At 46.8% G+C, this 12971-nt stretch overlaps 1 protein-coding gene across 2 annotated transcripts in view; it reads right to left on the bottom strand.

Annotated features, from left to right (window-relative positions):
* Positions 1-3349: 3349 nt before the first annotated feature.
* LOC140411766 (heme-binding protein 2-like) overlaps positions 3350-12971 on the bottom strand; it is a 91608-nt gene continuing 81986 nt past the window's right edge. For both annotated transcript variants that reach the window (XM_072500748.1, XM_072500749.1), the window contains exons 4-5: positions 6037-6211; positions 3350-5135 (exon numbers count right to left, since the gene is read on the bottom strand). In XM_072500748.1, the coding sequence (XP_072356849.1) occupies positions 4970-5135; positions 6037-6211 (341 nt within the window). In that variant the 3' untranslated portion in view covers positions 3350-4969. The remainder of the gene's footprint in view (positions 5136-6036; positions 6212-12971) is intronic.

Raw genomic sequence — 12971 nt, 5'->3', positions numbered from 1 at the left:
GGAACCCCCCTGGACCTACCAGGTGTACCTGTCCCCTGACCTTGGACAAGGTCTCCTCCAACTCCGTTATCCGTGCCTGGCACGGCCCGTGAGCACAGTCCCCTACTTCCTCGCGAGCCACTCGGTATGCTGCCTGGATGTCCCGGTACTTCCCCTCCAGCTTCCTACACTGCTCTGTACTCCGAGCATAGAGTTCCTGGAGCCTCCATTCCTTTATCTTACCCTCCAGCCACACTGCCTTCTCCAAGTGCCTTTTGTGTGCCTTACTTTCTGTCCATGCGGCCGCCGCCATTACGGGTCGCTCCGCATTGATTAGTTCTGAGACCCAAGGTTTGGTGAGGTTGACCTTTTGCCACATATACGAGGAGATTCTCTCCTCCATTTTACTTCGTTCCCTCACCCCCTCTGCCACGTCACATACTCCAAACCACCGGGCTCCTGCCGCGGTCGCCATTGTAGAGGGTGCCATCTCTGCTACTCCACTACTGGGCCGATATCTGGGGTTTGAGTATCTGTGTGTGTCTCTCTCCAGCTGGCACTGAAACTTCAGAGGCCAGGGGATGCCGCACTGGGACACCTCCACGGGAGAGGGCACTGAATCAAGCCTGCCGTTTATCCCTAACCGGAAGCCTGAGGCTTATATCACACAGATATCCAGACCCCCACCAATGCCCAGGTGACTCTCTCTCTTGCCGGTGGTGCAACACCCACCCGGTTCCTACTTCGCTGGAGTAGCTTTCCCAAGAGAGAGAATAGGACACTGCTGTTTATTACCTAACCAGCAGCCTGTCCTGAGTGAACGGGTTCGAATCGTTCAAGATGACCCCAGATTCTCGACCCCGGAATTAAGGTGAGGAATATCTTAACAATGACTTGGTCAGAGATCGCTGGTGAGAGATTGAAGAATTGAAACGACTCCAATTATCAGCAAATCGAGGTTTATTGCAAAACCCAGGTCAAAATCATCAAACAGAAGAAATTATAATAAAATCTTAAACTCTAACACAAACTAAGTCTATTCAGAAAGTACTATAACGGACACAACGTAAAATCTTATTGTTACACAATTTTAGCAATGGCACAAAACACAAATCAAGCCCCCTGCCCCAAAGCCTCAACCACTATCAAAGTCCCGGGAGTTTCGCTCGCTGCTGCAGGGTACTTACAGTCCAAGGCTGCAGGAGGTCAAGTTGAAGGTGGAGAGGTCAAGCCAAGAGACCCTCAATCGACACACAGCCCCTTTTATATTGTTTTACCTGGCTTTTTCCTGTGTTCAGCCAGCCCCTTTTGCATTGAATCGGTAAGGTTTAAAGTTCCCGCTGGTCCCGCCCCCTTTGAGCCGGTCAGACCTGTCGACGTGCGGGTTCTCCTCGCAGGTCCGCTCCTTCCAGCCAGGCAGACCTGTCCCGATTTGAATTTGGCGCCGACTCCGCCCCCTCCACCCAGTGAGTTCCTGCCGGTGGCTTCTGTCAAGATTGGAGTACCTCCCCCAGGTCCGCCTCCAACCTCGGGTTTTTCTACCGTTTATCTTTCCGGGGCTTTTCCAGCGCAATATACTGAGCCCAGACAGTCTGTTTTTTGGGATAACGAGGTTAAGCTCTCTTGTGAAGATTTTCAAAGTCTTCCATCTGCTCCGGAGATCGCTGCTCTTCTCACCTCGCTATGTTGATGGGGTGTTGATTGGATTCTGCTCTGGTGGAGGCCAAGTCATTTACATCTGCATGGGGGCTATGACCATCCCATTGTCCTGCTTGCAGGCAGGCCCCTTTGTATTACCGTGCCCCTTTGTCTGTGTTTAATCTTATCTAGTTGTCCGGCTCCTTCTTCCTTGTAGATCCGGGGGGGGGGGGGGGCGGGGGGGTTGTAAGTATCCATACACCTACCCAGCTCAGCAGGCCAAGCCTGCTGGGAAATTTGGTTATGTTCCAGTCTCTGGGTTTTATTCTTGGGCAGTCCAAAAAGGGCCGAATTGCCCGAAAACCTTCCAGTGAGGAGGTTGCAGAGCTGCTTCAGCGGGATTTGGACAGGCTGAGTGAGTGGCCACATGCCTGGCAGATGCAGTATAATGTGGATAAATGTGAGGTTATCCGCTTCGGGAGCAAAAATAGGAAGGCAGATTATTATTACATTGAGAGAGGCGGATACTCAGCGAGACCTTGCTGTCCTCGTGCATCAGTCGCTGAAAGTAAGCGCGCAGGTACAGCAGGCAGGAAAGAAGGCAAATGGTATGTTGGCCTTCATAGCGAGAGGATTGGAGTCTAGGAATAGGGATGTTTTACTGCAATTGTATCGGGCATTGGTGAGGCCACACCTGGAGTATTGTGCCCAGTTTTGGCTCCCTGATCTGAGGAAGGATGTTCTTGCTATGGAGGGAGAGCAGCGAAGGTTAACCAGGCTGATTCCTGGGATGGCGGGACTGTCATATGAGGAGAGACTGAGTCAGTTAGGATTATATTCATTGGAGTTTAGAGAATGAGGGGGTCGCATAGAAACTTACACAATTCTACCAGGATTAGACAGATTCAGAAAGAACGTTCCCGATGGTGGGGGAGTCCAGAACGAGGGGTCATAGTTTGAGGATAAGGGTAAACCTTTTAGGACTGAGGTGAGGAGAGATTTCTCCACCCAGAGAGCGGTGAATCTGTGGAATTCACTCCCACAGAAAGTAGTTGAGGCCAAAACGTTGTGTGATTTCAATAAAGAATTAGATACTGTGCTTGGGGCGAAAGGGCTCGAGGGATATGGGGGAAGGCGGGATCAGGGTATTGAACTTGATGATCAGCCATGATCACAATGATTAGCGGAGCAGGCTCGAAGGGCCGAATGGCCTCCTCCTGTATCTCTGTCTGTTTCTATGTCGGGATTCTATGAACCAGATCCCAAATTAAATTCCTCCCCGGCCCACCCAGATTGGGGAGATTTTCCAAACAGGGAAGAAATTCCCAACACCAGGTCGATGATTGATCCATGAATTGTTGTGTGTTGGCCTCTATCTCTCCAGTGATATCCCATTGACAGAGTTAGAAAGACTGCTCAGAGTGGAGTGTGACAGATTGAAGTGTCGGACTGCACGCGGTGTGAGCTGTCACCTGACCAATATGGAGCTCGCTCTCCAAGTGTCACATCTCCCAATAAATTACTCTCCGTCTCTTCGTTCTTTCTCATTCTTTAACTTTACACCTCAACATCTTAACAGAATCATTTCACTGAAATGTGCAGAGTTTATCTGATATGAAAGTAGCGATGTGATCAGTGACCCAGATTTATTTGTGAGGAAGAATCTAACACGAGACCAAATGTGTAAATGCATCACCCTCTTTATTTCACAGTGAGAATCCATTCCCAGCAGTTTGAAAAACAAAAGACAAACAAAGACTAGAAGACGATGGATTATTTACTGCACCAGACAAACCTGTGAATGGGTCACCTGTTAACGGGAGTCAGATCTGAATCGATCATTTTCTCAGTCACAGATTCAGTCTGTCGATATTCCCAAAGTCAGCTCCCACTGTGGGTTTGAGGAGATCGGAATGGAAACTTTATTCCACCTTCAGTCTCTGGATTCTAATTTTAGATTGGGATTCTTTCTCCGGTTTAAGGACCAGTTTTAAGCTGCTTCACACCTGGGTCACAAAACTCCCACTTTCACTTTCGTGACCTGGGCCCATCTGTTTCCTGAACTTGGACTGATCTGAGTCAGACCAAACCGGATTGAGAAACAACCTTTTTAATCATCCCCACCACAATGTCCAGTGTTTGATTCTCAGGACTGGCAGGAAAAGGGAATATTTTACTGCCCACACAGGGTGTGGTCTCCATTAGCAGGTTTCTCCAGTGAGTGACGTGTTCTTCCTACAGTGTCCAGTGTCTATTCCACACAGTCTGTTCTCTGGTCCATTCCCATTATATTTCAGAGCACAGGACACAGAACTATTCAAACATTGAAGCAAAATCTTCCCGATGATGTGATGAAAATCTCATTATTTTACAAATGGTGAACACACTGTCTCTTTACAGTTTAAACATTCCCTTGTAATTAAATAATTCCATCTGGAACTAACTCCGAGTGAGAGAGCCCAGGAACAGTCCCACATCTGATCACTCCATGATTTCACATTTAACAGCTTCAATACTCTGTGCTCTGTAACAAATCCCAACTCTTTTCACATCAACTTGAAACATTCTGGTCAGTATGATGGATAAATATGAATATATTCCATGGCTGTGTGAAGATGGAAAATTCTGGAACTATATCTGTCACTAGGATCATCTCAGTCTCAGTCTCACAATTCATTGAAAGCAAGATTACAGAAAAAGCAAATTAGTGCAGTGATTAATCTCCGTTCCCCAATAGAGGGCCCACCACCCGGTACAATTGAGTTTTGCCCTGTATCTGTGCAGTGTGGAGACGTGTTCAGCAATGAATTTCAGATGTTGAAGGGAGACCTAATTATAAATAATATTAATGGGAAATAGAGCAGGCGGGATTCAGAGACAGTCAAATATATCAGGGCTGGAGTCACATGTACGGTTCACGTGTGGGTGGACGATCACGTGTGTGCTCCACATTTGGTTGGTTCAGTGAGTGGTTCAGAACATGGCAGGTAGAATATGATGTGGTGATGTTTGGGCTCCTTAGTTAAGGGTGGATGAACCGAGTTTAGTGGGAGTGCATTCCCTGTTTATCAGACAGATTACACACTCGAGGGACAGTGTGGGAAGGTGGAGTTCAGGTCGAAGATCAGCCATGATCTTCCTGAATGGTGGAGCGGATTGAAGAGTCTCTGTTTTTATTTAATTTTCACAACAGACATTGCGTTCCCTCAAAAGGTCCTTCTTGAGGGAAGGAGATTAAACTATGCTCGGTATTCCAGATTAAACTCAATGGAAAGTTAAACAGTTTTAGAATAGAGTTAAGCACATCTCACTGTTTGATGTCTTGAAATGTACAGAACCTTCCAGAACACCTTCATTCTCCTGTCTTCATAAAACCCATTTCCATTAACCCTTGTGTGTCAAAATAACCGATGCCAAAAAATGTGCTATTGAAGGGCTGGTTGTCTTGTTCCAAATCCTTCAGTAATTGAATCACACGTTCTTCAGTTTGTTGTTCATTAACTTTCTTGTCAAAAACCCTGCAACAGGATTAAGAACAGAGGATTTAATTTTTATACTCCCGACAAAACCTGTTTGGAAAGTCGGTTGCCGGGACAACAGGGACAGGAGTTGACCATTCAGCCCATTGAGCCTCCTGCACCAGTCAGTTAGTCCACAGCTGGAGTAAGATCATCGAGAAGCTGGCCAAATGGGCAGACAAGTGGCAGATAGAGTTTAACACAGAGAAATGTGAGGTGATGCATTTTACAGAAAGGGTGGAGAGAGTCTATCCAGACTTAATGGCTCAGTTCTAAAGAGAGTGCAGTAGCAGAGGGACCTCGGGGTGCCCCCCCAGGATAGATTCTCTGCCATTCCGGTGGGAAAAACGCCAGTGTGAGAAACATTCTTCACAATGTAGTGTGCCAAAGTCAGGATGCGTGGCACTGCCCACAGAGTTGAGGATGGAGAGCGCCCACAACCCTGGACCCTGGAGCACCACAGCAGTGGGTTGGGGGAGATTGGGCCCTTGGATCTTCCGTATTATGTGTTCTGGAGGGGGTCCTCCTGCTGGCCTGTTTCTGGGTGACCAATGTTGCTGGAAATCGATCTGCATTTTCAGGAGGTCCACCTTCTTTTGTCAACATGGCTCAGTGTTGTTGGACATCTTTTCAATATGACACCCGGGCAGGAGGGCGGACTACACACCATCCAGGCCTGACCCACTGCTGAAAACAGCGGAAAACACCCAGGGGAATAATTACTGATGGGTGGGAAGGTTCAGAATGTTTTCCGGCAAGAATCCGCAGCAGGAACACTCCACATTCCTGCCCACACCACAGCACTTAGTCTCAAAACGGGAGAATCCCACCCCAGGCTGATGTTGATACAAGAGCTGACAGAAAGGAACATCAATCCCAATATATCAGTCACTAAACTCACCTGGCATAGTACCCAACAGGAGGTCCAGTTTGTAATGTAACTGCTGGATCTGTTGGTTCCGGTGGATTGTTGACTTCGGGAACTATCCAGACAAACACACTGAATCTTTGTTGTATTTTGCCATTTTCCAAGTATCCAAAAACTCCCCAAGGTGCAGCGAGAGGAATAATGGTACCTGTAGACAGAGAGACACGGCATTTAACTGGGTGATCAGCTTACGGGGAGTAACAAGTTACAGGCGAGGGGGCAGGGTCACTTTGGTGAGATGTGGAAAATGTTGTGATATCACTTTAAGGGAATATGCAAATGAACAAGTAGCCAGGATGTAGAGCAGCACGTGACGAACTAACTCCACCATCAACAACCAAGAAACAAATCACCCCGAAGCCCTGACAATCGTGGCTGGAGACTTCGACCAGGCCAACCTCAGGAAGGTTCCACCCAAACTCCATCAACATATCTCCTGCTCCACCAGAGGTGCGAACACGCTGGACACTGCTACACGGGCATCAAAGGGGCCGACCGCTCCATTCCCCAACCACACTTTGGCAAATCCGACCACAGGTCGGTATTCCTACTTCCGGCTGACAAACAGCAACTCCAGCGCGCTGAGCCAGTCAGGAAAACCGCGCAGTGCTGGTCCGAGGAATCTGAGGCCATTCTCCACGACTGCTTGTAGTCTGTGGACTGGTCCATATTCAAGGCCCCGGCAGCGAACCTGGACGAATACGCAACCACCGTCACAGACTTCACCAGGAAGTATGTCGAGGACGGTGTCGCAAAGAAGACAATACGGGTATTCCCCAAGCGGAAACCCGGCTCAACCAAAAGGCCCACTCGCTGCTGAGGTCCCGGACTGAGGCGTTCAAGTCTGACCCCCCTGACCTCGATAAGAAATCCAGGTACGACGTACGGAAAGCCATTGGGGATGCAAAAAGACAATACCACATGAAACCAGAGTCCCAGGCCAACGACACTCACCCACGGCGACTATGGCCGGGCCTACACAAGATAACAGGCTACAAAGCAAGGCCGGGCGGAATATCTGGGGCTGGAGCATCTCTACTCGAGGAACTGAACAGGTTCAATGCCCGCTTTGAGCAGTCAGCCAATGTATCAGTGCCTCCCGCCCCAACAGCCCTGTACACACCCGTACCCACTATTACAGCCTCAGGGGTAAGAGCTGCCTTCTTGAAAGTGAATCCGCAGAAAGCGACGAGCCCCGACGGAGTCCCTGGGCGAGCACTCAGAGCCTGCGCAGACCAGCTGGCGAGTGTATTCGCAGATATCTTCACCACCTCACTCCCCCGCTCTGAGGTCCCCACCTCCTTCACGAAGACCACCACAATACCAGCACCAAAGAAGAACAAGGTAGCCTGCCTCAACGACTACCGACCGGTGGCCCTGACGTCTGCTATCATGAAATGCTTCGAGCGGCCAGTCATGAGACGGATCCACGCCAGCCTCCCAGACGGTCTCGATCCACTGCAGTTCGCCGATCACCGCAACCGGTCCACAGCAGATGCTGTTTCCCTGGCTCTGCAATCAACACTCAAACACCTCGACAACAAGGACACCTGTGTAAGACTGCTATTCATCGACTACAGCTCCGCCTTCAACACCATTCTCCCAACAAGACTAATAACCAAACTCCGCAACCTTGGACTTGACCCCTCCCTGTGCAGCTGGAGCCTCGACTTCCTCACCAACAGACCCCAATCTGTCAGGATAGGTAACAGCCCCTCCTCCACAATAGTCCCCAACACCGGGGCCCCGCAAGGATGTGTGCTCAGTCCTCTACTGTACTCCCTGCACACACACGGCTGTGTGGCAAGATTTAACTCCAACTCAATCTGGAAGTTTGCGGATGATACGACTGTGGTGGGCCGTATCTCAAACAACGACGAATCAGACTACAGGAGGGAGATCACTTGGTTGCATAGTGTAACGAAAACAACCTCTCTAAATGTTGGGAAGACCAAGGAACTGATCAGCGACTGCAGGAAGCGCAGCACGGCACACACTCCCGTCTGCATCAATGGCTCTGAAGGGGAGATAATAATAATAATCGCTTATTGTCACAAGTAGGCTTCAATGAAGATACTGTGAAAAGCCCCTAGTCGCCACATTCCGGCATCTGTTCGGGGAGGCCTGTATGGGAATTGAACCCGTGTTGCTGGTCTTGTTTGGCATTACAAGCCAGCTGTTTAGCCCACTGTGCTAAACCAGCCCCTAAACCAGATGGTCGATAGCTTTAAGTTCCTGGGGGTCACCATCACCAACAGTCTGCCCTGGTCCACTCACGTTGATGCAACAGTCAAGAAAGCCCAACAACGTGTCTACTTCCTACGGAAGCTAAAGAAATTCTGCATATCTGCATCAACTCTCACAAACGTCTCCAGATGTGCGATAGAGAGCATCCTATCCGGCTGCATCACAGCCTGGTATGGAAACTGCTCAGTCCACGATCGCAAGAAACTGCAGAGTGTGGTGAACTCAGCCCAACGCATCACACCAGCTTGCCACCCCCCACATTGATTCTGTCTACACCTCCCGCTGCCTCAGGAAGGCAGGCAGCATTATCAGAGACCCCTCCCACCCAGGCATTGCCTTCTTCCAGACCCTTCCATCATGCAGAAGGTACAGAAGTCTGAAGACCCGCACATCCAGACATAGAAACAGCTTCTTCCCCACAGCTACAAGACTCCTCAACGACTCCCCCTCGGACTGATCTATTCCCTGTAAGAACACTATTCACGACGCCCTATGCTGCTCTTGTTTGGCCTTGTTCTGCACTGTAACCAATCACTATTTGTTGATGTACCATTTGTTCCCCTGGCCGCAGAAAACTACTTTTCACTGTACTGAGTTACATGTGACAATAAATATCAATCAACCAATCAATGGATCAATTCTGGATCCGTGCTGCCGTCCCCTTCCATCACATGAGTTTAAATTTTGCTAAGTCTGTTGTAAAAATGGTAATTTGTCAAACTCGTTTTGAAAGTTTCCATACATAACATCATTGTACACCCTCAACCACCATAAACCATTAAACATTCACCCACAACCACCATTAACCATTAAACATTCACCCTCAACCACCATTAACCATTAAACATTCACCCTCAACCACCATTAACTATTAAACATTCACCCACAATCACCATAAACCATTAAACATTCACCCTCAACCACCATAAACCATTAAACATTCACCCTCAACCACCATTAACCATTAAACATTCACCCTCAACCACCATAAACCATTAAACATTCACCCTCAACCACCATTAACCATTAAACATTCACCCTCAACCACCATTAACTATTAAACATTCACCCACAATCACCATAAACCATTAAACATTCACCCTCAACCACCATAAACCATTAAACATTCACCCTCAACCACCATTAACCAATAAACATTCACCCTCAATCACCATTAACCATTAAACATTCACCCTCAACCACCATTAACCATTAAACATTCACCTTCAACAACCATAAACCATTAAACATTCACCCTCAATCACCATAAACCATTAAACATTCACCCTCAACCACCATTAACCAATAAACATTCACCCTCAACCACCATGAACCATTAAACATTCACCCTCAACCACCATTAACCATTAAACATTCACCCTCAACCACCATGAACCATTAAACATTCACCCTCAATCACCATAAACCATTAAACATTCACCCTCAACCACCATTAACCATTAAACATTCACCCTCAATCACCATTAACCATTAAACATTCACCTTCAACAACCATAAACCATTAAACATTCACCCTCAACCACCATAAACCATTAAACATTCACCCTCAACCACCATTAACCAATAAACATTCACCCTCAATCACCATAAACCATTAAACATTCACCCTCAACCACCATTAACCAATAAACATTCACCCTCAACCACCATGAACCATTAAACATTCACCCTCAACCACCATTAACCATTAAACATTCACCCTCAACCACCATGAACCATTAAACATTCACCCTCAATCACCATAAACCATTAAACATTCACCCTCAACCACCATTAACCATTAAACATTCACCCTCAATCACCATTAACCATTAAACATTCACCTTCAACAACCATAAACCATTAAACATTCACCCTCAATCAACATTAACCATTAAACATTCACCCTCAACCACCATTAACCATTAAACATTCACCCTCAACCACCATAAACCATTAAACATTCACCCTCAATCAACATTAACTATTAAACATTCCCCCTCAACCACCAGAAACCATTAAACATTCACCCTCAACCACCATAAACCATTAAACATTCACCCTCAACCACCATAAACCATTAAACATTCAACCTCAACAACCATTAACCATTAAACATTCACCCTCAACCACCATTAACCATTAAACATTCACCCTCAACCACCATTAACCATTAAACATTCACCCTCAACCACCATTAACCATTAAACATTCACCCTCAACCACCATTAACCACCATGCAATGGAAGGATGCTTTTCTAATTGGAGGGCTGTGACCAGTGGTGTTCCACAGGGATCAGTGCTGGGACCTTTGCTCTTTGTAGTATATATAAATGATTTGGAGGAAAATGTAACTGGTCTGATTAGTAAGTTTGCAGACGACACAAAGGTTGGTGGAATTGCGGATAGCGATGAGGACTGTCAGAGGATACAGCAGGATTTAGATTGTCTGGAGACTTGGGCGGAGAGATGGCAGATGGAGTTTAATCCGGACAAATGTGAGGTAATGCATCTTGGAAGGTCTAATGCAGGTAGGGAATATACGGTGAATGGTAGAACCCTCAAGAGTATAGAAAGTCAAAGAGATCTAGGAGTACAGGTCCACAGGTTATTGAAATACAGGTCCACAGGTTATTAGAACCTTAGTTAGGCCACACTTGGAGTATAGTGTTCAATTCTGGTCGCCACACTACCAGAAGGATGTGGAGGCTTTAGAGAGGGTGCAGAAGAGATTTACCAGAATGTTGCCTGGTATGGAGGGCATCAGCTATGAGGAGCGATTGAATAAACTCGGTTTGTTCTCACTGGAACGAAGGAGGTTGAGGGGCGACCTGATAGAGGTATACAAAATTATGAGGGGCATAGACAGAGTGGATAGTCAGAGGCTTTTCCCCGGGGTAGAGGGGTCAATTACTAGGGGGCATAGGTTTAAGGTGAGAGGGGCAAAGTTTAGAGTAGATGTACGAGGCAAGTGTTTTACGCAGAGGGTAGTGGGTGCCTGGAACTCACTACCGGAGGAGGTAGTGGAGGCAGGGACGATAGGGACATTTAAGGGGCATCTTGACAAATATATGAATAGGATGGGAATAGAAGGATACGGACCCAGGAAGTGTAGAAGATTGTAGCTTAGTCGGGCAGTATGGTCGGCACGGGCTTGGAGGGCCGAAGGGCCTGTTCCTGTGCTGTACATTTCTTTGTTCTTTGTTCTTTGAAAGGGGCAACACAGGTGGAGAAGGTAGTCAAGAAGGCATACGGCATGCTTGCCTTCATTGGCCGGGGCATTGAGTATAAGAATTGGCAAGTCATGTTGCAGCTGTATAGAACCTTAGTTAGGCCACACTTGGAGTATAGTGTTCAATTCTGGTCGCCACACTACCAGAAGGATGTGGAGGCTTTAGAGAGGGTGCAGAAGAGATTTACCAGAATGTTGCCTGGTATGGAGGGCATAAGCTATGAGGAGCGATTGAATAAATTCGGTTTGTTCTCACTGGAACGAAGGAGGTTGAGGGGCGACCTGATAGAGGTATACAAAATTATGAGGGGCATAGACAGAGTGGATAGTCAGAGGCTTTTCCCCAGGGTAGAGGGGTCAATTACTAGGGGGCATAGGTTTAAGGTGAGAGGGGCAAGGTTTAGAGTAGATGTACGAGGCAAGTTTTTTACGCAGAGGGTAGTGGGTGCCTGGAACTCGCTACCGGAGGAGGTGGTGGAAGCAGGGACGATAGTGACATTTAAGGGGCATCTTGACAAATATATGAATAGGATGGGAATAGAGGGATACGGACCCAGGAAGTGTAGAAGATTGTAGTTTAGTCGGGCAGCATGGTCGGCACGGGCTTGGAGGGCCGAAGGGCCTGTTCCTGTGCTGTACATTCCTTTGCTCTTTGTTCTTCTTTGTATTAACCATTAAACATTCACCCTCAACCACCATAAACCATTAAACATTCACCCTCAACCACCATTAACCATTAAACATTCACCTCAACCACCATTAACCATTAAACATTCACCCTCAACCACCATAAACCATTAAACATTCACCCTCAACCACCATTAACCATTAAACATTCACCCTCAACCAGCATTAACCATTAAACATTCACCCTCAAACACCATTAACCATTAAACATTCACCCTCAACCACCATAAATCATTAAACATTCACCCTCAACCACCATTAACCATTAAACATTCACCCTCAACCACCATTAACCATTAAACATTCACCCTCAATCACCATAAACCATTAAACATTCACCCTCAATCACCATTAACCATTAAACATTCACCCTCAACCACCATTAACCATTAAACATTCATCCTCAACCACCATTAACCATTAAACATTCACCCTCAATCACCATTAACCATTAAACATTCATCCTCAACCACCATTAACCATTAAACATTCACCCTCAATCACCATTAACCATTAAACATTCACCCTCAATCACCATTAACCATTAAACATTCACCCTCAACCACCATAAATCATTAAACATTCACCCTCAACCACCATTAACCATTAAACATTCATCCTCAACCACCATTAACCATTAAACATTCACCCACAATCACCATTAACCATTAAACATTCACCCTCAACCACCATTAACCATTAAACATTCACCCTCAATCACCATTAGCCATTAAACATTCAC

The sequence above is a fragment of the Scyliorhinus torazame genome, chromosome 4 (genome assembly GCF_047496885.1).
Source record: "Scyliorhinus torazame isolate Kashiwa2021f chromosome 4, sScyTor2.1, whole genome shotgun sequence".
Taxonomy (NCBI): Eukaryota; Metazoa; Chordata; class Chondrichthyes; order Carcharhiniformes; family Scyliorhinidae; genus Scyliorhinus; species Scyliorhinus torazame.
This window is presented reverse-complemented; position numbering and strand designations above follow the sequence as displayed.